Source organism: Tigriopus californicus, chromosome 10 (genome assembly GCF_007210705.1).
Source record: "Tigriopus californicus strain San Diego chromosome 10, Tcal_SD_v2.1, whole genome shotgun sequence".
Lineage (NCBI taxonomy): Eukaryota > Metazoa > Arthropoda > Copepoda > Harpacticoida > Harpacticidae > Tigriopus > Tigriopus californicus.
This window is the reverse complement of record NC_081449.1, coordinates 1690500-1707394: the sequence shown is the minus strand read 5'-3', so window position 1 is coordinate 1707394 and position 16895 is coordinate 1690500. Positions and strand designations below refer to the sequence as shown.

The window sequence follows — 16895 nt, the reverse complement described above, 5'->3', positions numbered from 1 at the left end:
TTTACTATCATGCAGGGATAAATAACAAAGAAATATGTTCACAAAACTATCCTATCAATATAATTCTTAAAGAGCTTCCGTCAAATTGATCTGGAATTCAAATTGACAAAGAAAAATTGGCACTCGTTCACGTCTTGAAAATGGATAAAAATTGAAGTAAGTGTTTGCTGCTGAGAAATGAAATGGGAAAATAGTGACCCTAATGGCTTGTCATGAAGAGGAAGGGTTCCCTTCTGTTTTTAGCAAAAGCTTCTTTGACATTATGTAAACTTTAGGCAAAGTTTGGAATAACAATTGTTGTTGCCTGGGATTTCCTCAACTTGCTTTGAAATATTACTTTTTTTTGAGTTGATTCCAAGATCATTAACCTCATTTCACCTGATAATTCTCCAAGTTTTGATTTCCATTAACATATTTCTTTCATCTTGAACAATGAATGACTCGGCATGCCATAGATGTAAACCATATTCCATTCCAACAAATTTTCTCCTTTGGATTTTCGGCTGATTTGTTTTCGTCTTAAAACGTCACGAAAAGTAGCTGAAGAAGTTTCTAATACGTGGAAGGCAAGAAACTAACGCTTGAAGCGACTATTTCTTTGGTTAGGAATAGTTTGAAAGATATCTTGATGGTTATGAGTACGTCCAACGATTTCATTATTTCAAAACACAATTCGCACATTTATCCAGCTTGCCAGTCGTGAACCAGCCAAGCAAATCGCACGCACTGTTCCTCATATCAATTCATTAGAGCTACGTACATCCACCACTTACCTGCTGAAATTCATCTAATGTCTCTCGGTCCTTTGAAAAGAGGTCTCTTATCCAGTATCTACCAAAACCGCTTAAGCCATCACTGATAAATTCCAGACCCATTGACAAAGCACCTACATACCACTATTCTGCTGCCACTGAACGACTTGCCAATGACATAATCAGCCCCGCCCATATCATTCAGAGGGAAACCTCATTAACCCTCATGAAGGTGCTCGCTAAATATTTCTGTGCTGTATCTCGTCATTTCAGAGCATCTCCTCCAAAATGATCCGACTCATCCTAACCGTTCTTCTACTTTGTTTACAAACTGTTCTCTCCGGTAAGTCATTCAAATCTAGACCAAGAAAAGTCAAGATACCGTTCCCTCACTTGGTTAGTCGTGCTCAATGGCATTTCCTATCGATGTCACACAGTTAATTGCTTTATTGACGGAGAGACTTCACACACGATGGTTGCGAATGCTCTTAAGAGCGTCAATGACCGGATCTGACTTTAGTTCGAGATCAGTATTTTGCACTTCCATCCCTCATTGGTGTGATGGTACATCTAGTACATCCAGTACATATCATACCCGGTGAGATGTAAGTAAGTAAGTAAGTAAATGGCAGTCTCGTCAAAATTGCCCAGGAAATTGATTCGCACAGTTGGCCAAAGTACACTGATTGGCCTAACGAGCTAGCACGTGTTATCTTCCTCACATTTCATGTTTTTCACTTTGGATTGATAGTTGTAAAAGTAATGCACCATTTATTGTTACAATCTGGAGCGTGATGCGAAAAATGTCTCGATCGATTCGATAGTCTGCCTACACCCACGTGTTATTGCCCTTTTCTTCCTCTGAATTGAGTTCCTTAATCGAGCCAATAACTAGTCCTAACGAGCCCTAGTTATGGTGCATTTAGACGACACTTGTTTTGACACATATTGTGATCACATAATTTCGACGAGCGACGAGAAGTTGGCAATGTGACACAAATCGAGATTCAGAGAATTTAAACACACCAGTACAACACAGAAGACTATCTGTGTCAAATATTAGTTGAACCGTAAACAGCATGGCGGGAAAGAAGAGACTTGCAAAGGCGACCATGATATCGTATATCTTTGATAAGGCTGAAGAGGATGCTGAGAGAGAAGCTGAAATCCAGGAGAAGAGGAGGACGAGGTCAGTCTGGGTAAAGCCTTGGTTAATGGCACGAGAGACAAGGGATTACACAGTCTATCCGGGAATTGAGGAAGATCCTGTGAAGTTCAAAGAGTCCTTCCGGATGAATCAGGATATGTTTGAGTTTATATTATCACGAATTAAGGATAAGATCAGTAAACAAACTACTTCAATGCGGACACCAATTCCAGCTCGTCTCCGTCTCCAAGTTACCTTGAGATTTCTTGCTGCTGGATGCAGTTTTAAAGTCCTTGAAGAGGCATTTAGAATTAGTTATTCTGCCATCTCAATGATCGTGCCTGAAGTGTGCGACGCCATCTGGTCCGAGCTCTCAGCAGAGCAAATCAAATGCCCCCAATCAGAAGAAGAATGGCTAACAAAGGCCAAAGCCTTTGAAACCAAATGGGATTATCCCTTTGGGCTTGGTGCCCTTGACGGTAAACACTGTCTTGTCAAAGCGTATGGGAACTCGGGATCTCTCTTCTACTCCTATAAGCAAAGTTTCAGCATCGTTCTCTTGGCTCTTGCTGATGCGGACTACAAGTTCATTTACGTAGATATTGGTGCTCCAGGAAGTGGAAACGATGCTGGAGTCATGCAAGTGTCTTCTCTGAATGAAGCATTACGTTCAGGAGCCCTTAATTTGCCCAGCTTACCTCATTACATTGGAGTGGAGTACCATCTAATTGGCGATGACGCCTTTGGATTCACAACTCGACTTGTTAAACCGTATCCATCTAGAGGTCTTACTGCTGAGCAAAGAATTTTCAACTACCGTTTGTCACGGGCTCGGAGAGTAGTTGAGAATGCTTTTGGAATAAAGTCCAGCAAATTCCGGATACTTCGAACACCCAACCATCAATCTTATGATAATTGTGTCAAGACAATTAAGGCAACAACTGTTTTGCACAACCTACTACTGGAGAAGCATGAATTACCTGACGGATTTATGGAGGAAACGACCTCAACTTTCGGCCAACCTGTTGTATCTCTTCCAGGTAATAGAGTTGGCAATAGAGAAGCCAGAGTTCAGCGTGATAAAATGGCAAAGTACTTTTTCTCTGGTGATGGACAAACTCATTTTCAATGGTCAAAAGCATTTCACCCTTAGTGTTTATCCAAGCCGGTTAACTTGCTAATAAACCTCTTTTTAATTCTATGCTTTACTTTTCTTTTCATTTCGAAAAACACAAAATCCGTAGTCCACAAAATGACGGAAATAGCGATAAAACTGAATGCAAATATTCACAGTGATTGCATAATACTCGATCCAGGATATGCTTCTTGATCACCTTTATAATCTTTATTCTGAGGCTAGTCCTCGACTCTACGGCGGTCACAAGCGTTTTTTGGGTAGCCAGTCTTGTTTGGAGTACTCTTGTTGGCATGATGAACAATAAGATCTGATCAAATTAGTTTTACATCTTTAAGACACCTATGAAAAAATTCATATTCTGGCAAGCCGAATTCGAATATGCTCAGGATTGCTTATTGTTTTGTTGCGACTGTTACTGCTTTAGCAATAAACAACCTTTCTCGGACCACTATTTTAATCATTCAAGGCATCCTTTCGAACACAATGTTTAAGATCGACATTTGGGTAGATTTTTAATCATCTTTTGACAGCTGTCGAAGCAGAGATGCCAAATACGTCGTGAATTTAGCCTCATCGTCGTCTTCTTTAGCCAACAAGGCCATGGTGGCTTGAAAAACCTCATTACTACGAGATTCCGATGGCTTCACTGCCATCATCTTCCTTTTTCTTTGTGACTTTGGATGCCATCCAATATTTGGAGGTGGACTGGAAGGATTCACATTCGTTTTTTGAAATACAATAGGTGATCCAATTTGCATAGTAGAGGGCGGAGTGATATTACTGGAGTGTGCAGGAGGCGAAATGAGGTGATTGCGTCTGTTTGATTGAATACTAGAAGTCTCTGGAATCAGTACATCGTTTGATGGCATTTCTAAACTGTTGTCGTTTTCATCCTCTTCGTCCAACGCAGGGAGAGTGGTAACCAGATCATTTTGATCATGATTGGGATCATGTTCGGCTGTTTCGAGGAGATCAGGGCCATTGGGCAAAGAGCTGATAGTTTCGACATTGGCCGTGGCACCCTGTAGAAAGGCAAGTTGTTTAAAGTAACTCCACTTAGGAGGAGCAACTTCATCAGCACCCATTCCACTCTTGAGGCTTCCCTTGAAATCCCTCATCCTGTCTCTATATTGGGTCCGGAGACCTTGCCAAATTTTCTTGCATCCCTGGACAGTTGTCTCCTCGTCGTCCGGGAACATCTCAGTCAAGTACCTTTGGATGACATTCCAGTTTAAGCTAGAGATGTCCCTATTTGAATACTCCTTGGAAGACTTATCCCAAATAGCTGGTCTTTCTTTTACAAGCTGTATCAGGGCCTCTTTTTTTCTCTCTCCCATTGTGTCTTTGTCACACACCGATGAAATCACTGAATGACGATCAAAAGACTTTTTCTTGAAAAGAGCTGGGCCTTGACGAGATTACTGGTTCTCAATGATGGCTTGCGATAAGGTGACAAAGTTAGGAGTATTGGTTGACCGAAATGAAAAGTTTAAAAACAATATGAAAAGTTCCATTGGTTTCATTTGTCAGTCTATGACAACGTTTCCTGCCGTCATTACAATGCTGAGTGACTTACTTCAGAAAATTCAAGAGGGTAAATTGTTTCACTTTTCTCGTACTAAAAATAAACTTGTTTGGTAAAACCAAAGCATCTGATTTATTTTATCGCTGGTCATGCTGGTTTAAATGGGAGCTCTGTGTCCGCCAATCGTTAAACTTTAAGGGAGACCGTATCTGACCACTCTAAGTTACGTCAAAATGCATTTGGTTTCTTCAAATTTCCAACATATCTCGCAAATGCCGTTAGTTTGCACACATTCAAACTCGATTTTTAGTCATTAACTAATTTCACCCCAAACAGGATTGAGGGTCGTGAAAAAATACCGATTGCAATTGTATCCCCAAGGTCACGCTTAATCTTGCGTTGGGTGATTGCGCTGACCTCGCCTGAATATTGTTTCACATATCGCAGAAAATTGGAGCAGGTTCCAAATCAAATATGTGGCCATGTGTTCGAGAATATGTCATGTGAAAGCCGTATGTGACCACAATATGTGTCAAAATAAGTGTCGTCTAAATGCACCATAACTAATAGATAGGATAGGACTGGAAACTCAATTATCTTTGTGTGGCATAATGCTTCATTCAGCCCAAGAGCACAAATATATAACGAATGTTCAGTAAAGTAAAGCTCGTATTGAAAGGGAGTCCGATATCTTACGAGATTTTAGTTTTGAGCTGATTAAAGCATACATTTTTAGCGTCTTTTAAAGCACCCTTAAATATGATATATGAGTATTTGAGGCAATCCTTGTTAAGGCCATTCATTACCAATTAGAGGGCATATGGTCAACGTCATGTGCTCTTGCCAATGTTAAAAGAAAAAGGCATTAGCTGTTGTGGTACTGGAGACACTCAAGAGTGCGTGGATAATCTTGCGTGTGGTATAACCTTGAAATATTTTCTAATAAATTTAGTCAGTATTAATCTGATTTGCCGGTGGACGGGTGGAATTGCTTGGAAAACGTATCTTCAAATGCACACACCTTGATTCCTCCAATATCTAATTCTATTACACTTTTACAGGCTCTCTGTCAGTCATCAATCTAGAACCATTTCGCCCTATCGTTCCGGCTTCGACCACGAAAATGGATCCCAAATTAGCTTATCAGAAAGCCGTTCTGCCCGTGCCTAAACTTCATTTTGTAAGACCCTCGAAGGCCGGATCCGGATTTTATGACTCGCCTCAGGTTCAATCTTTCCAAGGGTCTCCATACTTTGGCGGCTTCTTCTCGATTCAACCAGATTCAAAGACTCCAACTCTAGAACAAGATCCTTCGTATCAGTTTATTCCGAGACAGAGCCCTTCACAAGATGACTTTGAACAAAGCGAACCCCAAGCACCATCAGCTCAAGCAAGGTCTTCAGAAACCGAGGATGGCGATTATCAGTACGAAAATCTGGAGATTGACGAATACAGTCGTCCTGTTTTTAAGATCTATGACGCAGTTCCTGTCCAGTAATGATGTACTTATTGCTCAGTACAAATACATTGCACAGTTGTTAAAACTAGTTACAATCTATTTCTTGAACATTTCGTCTCTCTAGAGGGCGTCGATCCAAATACATAAGGTAAATTCAAGTTAAGAAATCGTGTTGGTAGGACATTTTGCATAACGGTATAAGTGAAATTACTACTCCTGAGATTAATCTGTTTGCGACGCAAATTTTCAAACCAGCAATGCCGAGTTTGATTCCTCTTTGATTCTTTCGGGTCATGCATAGCTGCATTTTCTGACACAAAAAAGCAAACTGATCAAGAAGCGCAGGCAGATTGATCACATCCGTAGAAATTGCCAAATATTGATAAACCACAGTATCTTATTAGATATCATCACCATTAAAGTTTTTGGGTCTATTTTGCTTCAGAGTTAGTAACAAAACAATGCTAGTTTTCGCTTAAGCACCATGATCAATAGCTTTAATCTTGTTCCAAAGAAGGTTGAATACAACAGTGTCAATAACATTTTTTATTTCATCATCCCTTCTCCCTGTAAGTCTGGGGGAGCGCTCATAAACTATGGGTTGATATACGACATTCCGCTTTTACGGTTTCTGCCTCTTTTATCAGTGATCTGATTGCACTGCAATTGACTCCATTGGAAAAAAGCAGAGCCTACAAACTTTTCTAAGACAATCCAAGGGAAATGTGAGTATCACAAACTTAGAGGTATACTAAGTGAATATTCATGTTTTATCTAGTCTGCAAATGAGCCATATCAGGTCGGTCTATGACTAAAATTGTGACCGCAGAAACCATTTCAGCAATCACGGTCATTTTTAGCACCGCATCATGTGAGCTTCACTAATAAGGTAGCTGAAGTATAGGCCAACTGTGGAGTCATCAAGACCATTCATATAGCTGAAAAAAGTGACTCACAAATCCCCAAGTTATTTGGCGACTATTTCAACAAAGTTTATAAAACCATTAAGGCCCTCAAGGTCCATGAAGGAAAGAACTGACTGCAAAATTATTTATATTAGAATCCAATTGCATGTGATGCTGCAGTTGAATGCTTCATTGCTTCACTGCCTAAAAATATACATTCCCTTGAAAGCTTAAATCAGAAGGAACCTTGGTTGGAAAAATCGCTCCTCACCGCGAAAGTAAGAAAGGTCGTCTCTGGAAACAGTCGCCCTCGATTTTGCAGCTTTTTTTGTTGTGGCTTCTCAAGCCTTGAAGATGTTTTGGCTTCTGTTACGGCCAGCGATGGGAAAAATCGAGATTGATCGAGAGTGGCAAAAAATGGCAGAAATTGTTGGAAGGTGGTCAAAAATGGCCGCCGTTGTTTAGAATGGCCGATCTTGATTCTAAAAGATGTCAAAGACAAGAAGGATCATATGCGTTGGATAAGTTTTTCGAGTGTCCTTTGCTTAAAAGCATATTGATATAGCATTGGCTGAAATGGAAAATGTTCTTCAAATATTGATATTAATACTGTTTGATGGTTGATTGAATTGATAACAGTATCCATAGACCATTTGCAGTATCCAAGGCCTAGCCACAACACTTACACTTTTTTTTCACACTCATCAAAATAGTTATTGAATACGATATAATTTTTTAAATGCAATTGTCGTCATTTTGACTTTAAAAAGTTTAGGTCAAGTGGCATTCCTGACCCAAATCAATTGCGGTGACAAAACTCGATCGCACTCCAATGACATTTAGTGGTTGTATCTCACATTCGATGCAAAATCCCCATCTCAACGTGTCAAAACTACATACAGGTAGGCTTAAAAATGAACGGAAGTGATCGTAAATACTAGAAAAAGATGATTTAGAATGATACAAAGAGTTCTATTTTCTGCCATTTTTGGCCATTTTCTGCCACTTTTTGCCGCTTATTTTGGACCAATTTCTGCCAGGTGGTAGAAAATGGCTTTTTGTAATTTCTCATCCCTAGTTACGGCCAATGAATCTTACAAGTGCAGTCTCGCCACATCAAAACAACTGAAGGTGTTAGAGGCTATGTCTGAAAAAATACGCGAAAAGGTGTTGTTACTGTATACTGAACGAAAACATAAGATAAACTTATCCTATGGAAGCTTTCTTTTCAAATCTTACCTTGACAAACCATGTTGCATTTTTGTTCCATGAATCGCTATTCCTATGGAACTTAGAAGTTAGGGCATGTAATTCCCCCTCATTATCAGGAGAACGTTTGAAGAACAGAATCTTCTTTTCTATTAGATTGGGGTTCGACAAAAGCCTTTTAGCCGGGGAAAAATAGCGTCCAGAGATTAGGAAATGTTTATTGAAAAAGTCACAAAAATGGATGTCGGGCATATTTGGGACCCCTCTAGCATGGGGAAAGCAAATTTGGCATGTCTTTCTGGCATATTGTGAGAGTTTTCTAGCAAGATTTGCAAACTTGACAAACGGGGGCTTGGCAGCTTCGAAAAATTTATCAGTTTCCAAGGGTGACCATTTTTTTCTTTTTATCCTGTTCGATAAAATAGTACTTTAGAAAATCAACCGCGAACGGTAATTCAGGCTGCCATGTTATAGCGATTTCCACATATAATAGAAAGCTACCTACACGAGATGCTATTTGTTGTTACCTTTTGGCATATTTCCTGGCATATTCTGGTTTTGATCTGGCATATTCAGGTCTTGAACTGGCATGTTTTAAGAGACATTCTGGCATGTTTCGAGCCCAGGGAGGAGAACTGGTCCTGGTATGTCGAATCCACTTAACAACTGACCTCATGACCAGAGAGGATTCAAGGTAAGGTTCTTGATTTGTTTAAAGTTTCTTTGGTAGAAAGGACAGGAACAGATGATGGTCTGGTCAGGCGCAGGCCCTTACTTGCCTTGTTGAGTCCTGAAATATTTACAGTACTTAAACATGCTTGGCATCTTCGAAAATATATTGTTTTCCAAGTTTGACTAATTTTGCCTTTTGACCTGTTTTTTAGAGGAGCTAAACTTGGAAGAAATACTAGAAACTTTTTTTCAAGTTCTTTTCGTTTCATAAATGATATCCCAATCATAGAACCTAGGATCTTCCATGGAAACCATCGCGGAGGGCATTATTGATCGTTCAGAATTACCCCTGGCGGCCAACTGACAGGACATGAGAAATTTGCGGACATTGTGTACTGATAGATAAGAGGAAGTTTTTGCTCTGGCTCAGAGTATGATGCAAAGAGGTTTCAAAATATAATTGATTCGTATTATGCTACCTAAATGACATATCGCAATAACATTTTTGGGTATACACAATGAATTAAACATCCAAAACTTTGACGTAAAAGAGGACAATGTTCGCACAAATTGAATTTCTCACTTTGCCTTTTTTCCATTTGTTGTCAAATAACCTTAAGCCAAGTCCCAATTGAACTCTTGATGACTAGACCTCGGAAAAAAGTTAGAAAAAATCAGCAACCAAATTAGTAACTAAAACGTGAAACAAATTGACAAAAAAGTTAGGAAAAAGGGAGCAAAATTAGTCATAAAAAGATGATAAAACTGGAATTTGTGAAAAAAGTAAAAGATTGGGAAAATTTGTTAAAACCGTGCTCAAAAGATGATAAGAAATTTCCTTCTTTGTTAAAAAATCAAAGCAATAAAACAACTGCATGTTTTTTTTGTAAACCAAACAAGAATTTAGTTGTGAGATTTTTGTTAATAATGTCAGTTTTGGAATTGGTGTGAGGTGACTTTTTTAATCCCTTCAAAAGGGTCCTTCATATATATGTAACCATATTTCAATTTTATTTTTGAACAAGTGAGCATGAAAAATGCCAGAAAAGGGATTTTTCCCCCAAAACGACGTTTTAGGTAATTTGTCCACAAGTTGGCCGAAAAAGGTAAAAACCTAGGTTTTAAGTTTTTAGCTTCTTTTCCTATGTCTACTGATGTAATGATTTTTTATTCTTTCTTGTGTTCCAAAATTGAACTAGATTTTCATGAAACCAGTGATCCATATCTTGCGCCTTTTACCCACAGTTTGGGCTGAAAATTTCCGACTGGCGCTTTCAAAATTCTTGCACCTTGAACAATCGTTGTAAATATATGTTATGGAATGTATTACACCCATTGAAAAAATGTAGAAGTATGAGAAAAACTTTTTTAAAGCATTTTCCAAGAGAAGAGATTTTTACTTGCAACTTTTTTCGCAAAAGACGTGACTTATCAATCTGAAGCGTATTTTTGTGTAAATCTTGAAATAGAGAAAGGGACCCAAGTGCTTGTGGGCGGCTTGTTTCGGAAAAATGTCAGTACCTGGTCAAAAGCAAGACTGAACAATGCTCAGGAGGAATTCTCATCCACTTTGAGTAAAATTGTCGGTGTAATATTGATTGAATCCCCATTTGTAAATATTTTTCCAGACGTTAATCTGGAAGCACTGACTATAACTCGTTTACATTTTACCATTGAACATGAAACAAAGAAGGGTAAAAATGAGCCTGTTGTGGTTTTCTATTGTAGCTGAATCGGTAAATATGGAAGAATGGGACTTCAGCCGTTCGTGGACAATCAGAAACCATAACTTAACAAGGTTAACATTGGCTCTTCAAAAGGGTCAGCCTGACTTGCACGCATTGAACTCTCTAGGCCTTGCTTCTTCTTTAGATTTAATGTGGAAAACACTCATAATCTCGCCTTTTGCGGATGTCTAGGGGTCGGAAAGATAACTTTTTACGCTAAATTAAGTTTTGAACAATTTTGGTCACTTAAAGGCAAAACACTTTTTCTCGGATTTTAACCATAAAATATCCTAAAACCGAGGATTTTGAGGGAAATTAGAGAGTTTTTGTCATGTTTTGGCAAGATTTAAAAGAACTACATTCAAAATGATATTTTATCCATCATTTTTCTCGTTTTTTTCAATGGTTCCATTTTAGTCAGTTTCGTTACTGTGACCATTTGTTTTGTTGGCTTTGATAAGTAACTAAAAATGTATTTTACTTTTTTCCTTTGAGTTAAACCCAAAGATATCTGTACCTAATTGACATAGATTATTACACAATGATGGTATTGATTTTACAAATCATTCATGATTTCAGGATGCTTCAAAATATGAACCCTCACTTAGACATGAGTTTGTTTTGAAATTCAATTTTTCGTTGATTTCAAGACAAGAATCAATCCAAAGAGCAAAGAATGTTTTAATATTCAAACAATTACAACTTTTTTTCACTTTTTCATACTTTATCTTTACGTTTTCCGAACTTATGTTGTCGGATTTTCACAACCTAATAAACTATTTTTCGGAAGCCTACTGATGCCTAATGATGAGTGATGATACGAAGTTTGCACGGTAAGAATGGCCAGGTTGAAGCAGTCTGGTACAGAACCTAAATGGAATCTAATCCAAGGTTGCTTAAAATAATAATAATAAATAAATTGAAACTCCACTCAATGACCTTCTGTTGAACCTTCTGTAAGCTTCATTTGTTCGTCCTGAGTACAACTCCTCCATGAAAGAATTAAGGAAAGTCGTCTAAAATAATGAAATTTTCGATGTTTATATCCATTTAAAGGTGAATAAAGCCTTTCAAATCTTCGGACGTTTAAGTTCACAGATAATGATGCGATGGTAACTCTGCACAAGTCAATTGTTCAGCCACATATTGAATATAAATCAAGTTTATAAATAATAATAATAAATAAAAAAATAAGTAAAGTTTAAATGTAAGTCATTGCAATTAGATCCAAACATTACATGGTTACCAGCACAATAACATCATATGTCTTCGAACGGTTACATTTTTAAATTCCTTTTGACATCCCTATGACTTGTGTCATGTATTGGGTCTTGTATGACTTTTGTGAATCGGAGTTAGTGAATATGTTGACCTATTTGTTCTCCCTATTTCACAAATTGTCCTTAATTGTTTTCTTAGCGTTCATTAAATAATAATTTTTATTTGAAATAAACATAGATTTAGGTCCAATGAGAAAAATGCAATCAAAATATTGACGGATCGGAGTTGTTGTCATCGTCGATTTTCAAATCGTTCATGACCAATATTATTCATTAGTATTGTTAAAATAACAAATGCATATCATTCTGCAAAGATTCAAAATACAAATTTAGGCTTGTAAAACATGCGTGAACCTTTTAATCGAAAAAACGATCCAAATCAAGCATCAATGGAATTGAGGAAAATATCACGTCTTTGCAAGCAAGAAGCAAACAATGCTTTACGTACTACTTGATGTTAATGTCATCAACCCTGCCTTGGCAAAAAAGGTATAAAACCAATCGCTCACTCAATGTGAACATCAGATCATCAGCAACATCCATTGAGTTGCAACATGAGGAGATTGGTAAGAAGAACGATAACACAAGATGAAGCAAATTCGTCTCATATATGTCTTCAAATGTATCTTTCCTAGGTGCTTACTGTTTTGGTCTTGGGCCTAACATTGGTAAATTCAACGTCTCTAAAACCTAAAGCGCATGTTACAAAGCCACAAAATAGTCCGAAGGATGTTAGCAATATTGCAAAGTTCTGGAGAAACTTTGGATCATCCAATCAATTTTCTACAGATGGCATGAAATTGATGAAATCAAGACTTCAAAAAAGCGTGGACATTCAGGGTTCTGAAAACATGAAAAAGGTCAATTCTGGAAACAAAGCGGGTCACAACAGCAATGAAAAGGCGCCTATTACCGTCAATAATTATGCCAAAATAGCAAGAAAAGTAGAAGATCATTCAATGACAAAGCGATCAGCAGATTTTGGATTTCATCATAGTGGACACAGCCATGGCCATGGAGGCTACGGAAAACATCATGGAGGCCATGGGCATAGTCACGGTGGTTATGGAAAGCACCATGGTGGCCATGGAAAACATCATGGAGGCCATGGGCATGGTCACGGCAATTCTGGAAACAAAGCGGGTCACAACAGCAATGAAAAGGCGCCTATTACCGTCAATAATTATGCCAAAATAGCAAGAAAAGTAGAAGATCATTCAATGACAAAGCGATCAGCAGATTTTGGATTTCATCATAGTGGACACAGCCATGGCCATGGAGGCTACGGAAAACATCATGGAGGCCATGGGCATGGTCACGGTGGTTATGGAAAGCACCATGGTGGCCATGGAAAACATCATGGAGGCCATGGGCATGGTCACGGTGGTTATGGAAAGCACCATGGTGGCCATGGAAAACATCATGGAGGACATGGGCATGGACATGGTGGCTATGGAAAACATCATGCTGGACATGGCCATGGACATGGTGGACATGGAAAGCATCATGGTTACCACAAAAGAGACGCTACTGAAATTGCATTGAATAGTGAAGTCCATGAAATGGAAAAGCGATCAGCTGATTTTGGATTTCATCATGGTGGACACAGTCATGGCCATGGAGGCTATGGAAAGCATCATGGAGGGCATGGCCATGGCCATGGCGGCTACGGAAAACATCATGGAGGCCATGGGCATGGTCACGGTGGTTATGGAAAGCACCATGGTGGGCATGGAAAACATCATGGAGGACATGGTGGCTACGGGAAACATCATGGAGGACATGGGCATGGACATGGTGGCTATGGAAAACATCATGGTGGACATGGGCATGGACATGGTGGCTATGGAAAACATCATGGTGGACATGGAAAGCATCATGGTTACCACAAAAGAGATGCTACTGAAATTGCATTGAATAATGAAGTCCACGAAATGGAAAAGCGATCAGCTGATTTTGGATTTCATCATGGTGGACACGGTCATGGCCATGGAGGCTATGGTAAGCATCATGGAGGGCATGGCCATGGCCATGGCGGCTACGGAAAACATCATGGAGGCCATGGGCATGGTCACGGTGGTTATGGAAAGCACCATGGTGGGCATGGAAAACATCATGGAGGACATGGTGGCTACGGGAAACATCATGGAGGACATGGGCATGGACATGGTGGCTATGGAAAACATCATGGTGGACATGGGCATGGACATGGTGGCTATGGAAAACATCATGGTGGACATGGAAAGCATCATGGTTACCACAAAAGAGATGCTACTGAAATTGCATTGAATAATGAAGTCCACGAAATGGAAAAGCGATCAGCTGATTTTGGATTTCATCATGGTGGACACAGTCATGGCCATGGAGGCTATGGTAAGCATCATGGAGGGCATGGCCATGGCCATGGCGGCTACGGAAAACATCATGGAGGCCATGGGCATGGTCACGGTGGTTATGGAAAGCACCATGGTGGGCATGGAAAACATCATGGAGGACATGGTGGCTACGGGAAACATCATGGAGGACATGGGCATGGACATGGTGGCTATGGAAAACATCATGGTGGACATGGGCATGGACATGGTGGCTATGGAAAACATCATGGTGGACATGGAAAGCATCATGGTTACCACAAAAGAGATGCTACTGAAATTGCATTGAATAATGAAGTCCACGAAATGGAAAAGCGATCAGCTGATTTTGGATTTCATCATGGTGGACACGGTCATGGCCATGGAGGCTATGGTAAGCATCATGGAGGGCATGGCCATGGCCATGGCGGCTACGGAAAACATCATGGAGGCCATGGGCATGGTCACGGTGGTTATGGAAAGCACCATGGTGGGCATGGAAAACATCATGGAGGACATGGTGGCTACGGGAAACATCATGGAGGACATGGACATGGTGGCTATGGAAAACATCATGGTGGACATGGGCATGGACATGGGGGCTATGGAAAACATCATGGATATCACAAAAGGGACATCGTTGTTTCCAACGAAGTTCATGAAGTTGAGAGTTGAGTATTGGATTTTGAGTTGTGTCACATTGGACCAACAAATAGCCATTGGGACTTGAAAAGATCAATTTGACGCAATTGCCACGGTCCAAGTGGGCAGTGTTATTATTTCATATCTTTTTGTATTGATGATTTTCACTCCAAAGTTGTATTTTATTCGCCTTTCAACTTTTTCTGTTTTTTATTATTATTGATTGTTGACGTTTTTTTTCACCTGTTACTTATCATTAAAGAGGCAAACCATCTCTTTTGTCTAATTTCTCCTCTTTCTTTTGCATAGAAGCATTTTTTGGTACCAAACAGATCACAATCATTTTAAAGATTTTGTCTTTTGCTGGGTGGGGTTTTTTTTCACGGGCTTCTCTAACCGTTACAGGGAGTGTCATCTTCAGCACTTTGAAAATGAAATTTTGTAATTAGGTTATTTATTACCTTGCAATATTATATTTGGTCTACAAACGAATTTGAGTCGGCAGACCGAGCTAGTCCTGGAACGTAGGGTTGATCTGGAATGCTACTTGAGAATTTGTCCAAGTCTGACTTGAAAGATGCGTATGCCCTATAAATATTAGAGGGAAGCAAATTAAACAATGAAGGAGCCCGAGAAAGAAGAGAAGAGGACTTCATTGTTCGAACTAGCCTAGATTCTGGACGAGTTGAAGGTGCTCTTAAAACGCACATAAAACGTCTACGGTCAATAGAATTGACCCTTAATCCTGGGTTGGACAAAGCTCATGGATGCTTTTGAAAACGTACATTATCAGATACCTTTCGAACCTGCTCTGGACATGTACAGTCCCAACCTTTTTAGTCTCTCCCAATTCGTGAGCGCTCTCATTCCTGTGATGTTCCTAGTGAAACATCTTTGGAGTTGTTCGACCTTTTGCAAATCTTGTGAACTCATTGGAGCTCGAATGGGCGGAAAGGGAGATGGAGTGGCGCAGTTGAATAACGCGTCGCACCCGATTTAGCCATGCTCGGTTTCATGGGTTCGATCCTAGGTCTCGCCTAACGAATAATTCTAGTGGACATTGACGCCTCAAATGGCGGCCTACCGTTGGAACCAAGATCTTGAGCAATTTCATCATCAATCATCAATTAACAGCCATGTGATGCCTTTTGAGATGTATTCTCGCAAACAAAGCATTAAAAAAAATTCAATATGCGACTGGACAATCGACTTGTACAGAGTTAGCATCGTGATGCTGTCTCGGGACTTAAACGTGCGATAAATCCAACAACACATTTTGAAGGATTTGCCAACTTTCAAATGGATATGGTCCTCGAACTTTCCTTTATTTTGGAGGACTACATCTAGATCTTTCATAGCTGAGACCTGCTCAATATCTGTTCCTCCATTATTTACGAGAGGAGAATTCAAAGGAGGTGACCCGAAGGTCATGAAACGGAATTTCATTCCCTTCAGGGCCTTATCCGGGCGGCTGTCCTCTAGGATGGAAAACCAAGATTGAGTCCGGTTTGAGAATTGAAGTAGGAGTAGTGTTGGGTCGAGTTTTCGCAGTTTGAGTCTTTTTGTTCGACCTTAATACATTGAAAGACTAGAGCCCTCTGCTGGACTCAACTCTTTAGCCGGACTCGCCCCTGCACTAGTTTTACTTCAATCCTCAAACCGGATTCAATCTTGGTTTTCCATCCTAGTGTGAAGCCGCCCTTACTCTCGGTAACCCAAGAGTGTATTCTATCTTGGTCCTTTGCCAGCCTACTAGAATATTGGCCATTCCTACCAGAAACTAACTTGGTATCGTTAGCATAAGAGGAGAGACGGGCTGCAAGGGCTTTTGAAGCGGGGTAACGAATATGATAAAAAAGGAGGGGCCCCAAGATGGAGCCCTGGGGAACAACTGACTTGACATCAAGTATATCACTAAGGGATCTCTCGATGTTAGCAATTTGCTTCCTATCCTGAATGAAGCTTCTTTTCCAATTAAGAACCTTGCCTTGGATCCCAATGTCATGAAGTCTATTCAACAAAAGGCCATTATCTACTTTGTCAAAGAAATGGTGCATGAGTCTGCATCTGCTTATCTTACCGAGCTTC

At 39.8% G+C, this 16895-nt stretch overlaps 2 protein-coding genes across 4 annotated transcripts in view; both read left to right on the top strand.

Moving 5' to 3' along the window:
- LOC131889134 (uncharacterized) overlaps positions 1-6109 on the top strand; it is an 8990-nt gene extending 2881 nt beyond the window's left edge. For 2 of the 3 annotated variants that reach the window (XM_059238146.1, XM_059238145.1), the window contains exon 3: positions 5624-6109. In XM_059238146.1, the coding sequence (XP_059094129.1) occupies positions 5624-6060 (437 nt within the window). In that variant the 3' untranslated portion in view covers positions 6061-6109. Of the gene's footprint in view, positions 1-593; positions 1096-5623 lie in introns of those variants that run through there. The other variant, XM_059238144.1, reaches the window with a different exon arrangement.
- On the top strand, positions 1759-3094 carry LOC131889133 (uncharacterized). Its single transcript, XM_059238143.1, has one exon. It carries the CDS (start codon positions 1832-1834, stop codon positions 3050-3052), a length of 1221 nt encoding a protein of 406 aa, XP_059094126.1. The 5' UTR covers positions 1759-1831; the 3' UTR covers positions 3053-3094.
- Positions 6110-16895: the final 10786 nt, after the last annotated feature.

Coding starts and splice junctions, on each gene's coding strand:
- LOC131889133 (XM_059238143.1), top strand. CDS start 1,832: ATGGCGGGAAAGAAGAGACTTGCAAAGGCGACCATGATATCGTATATC.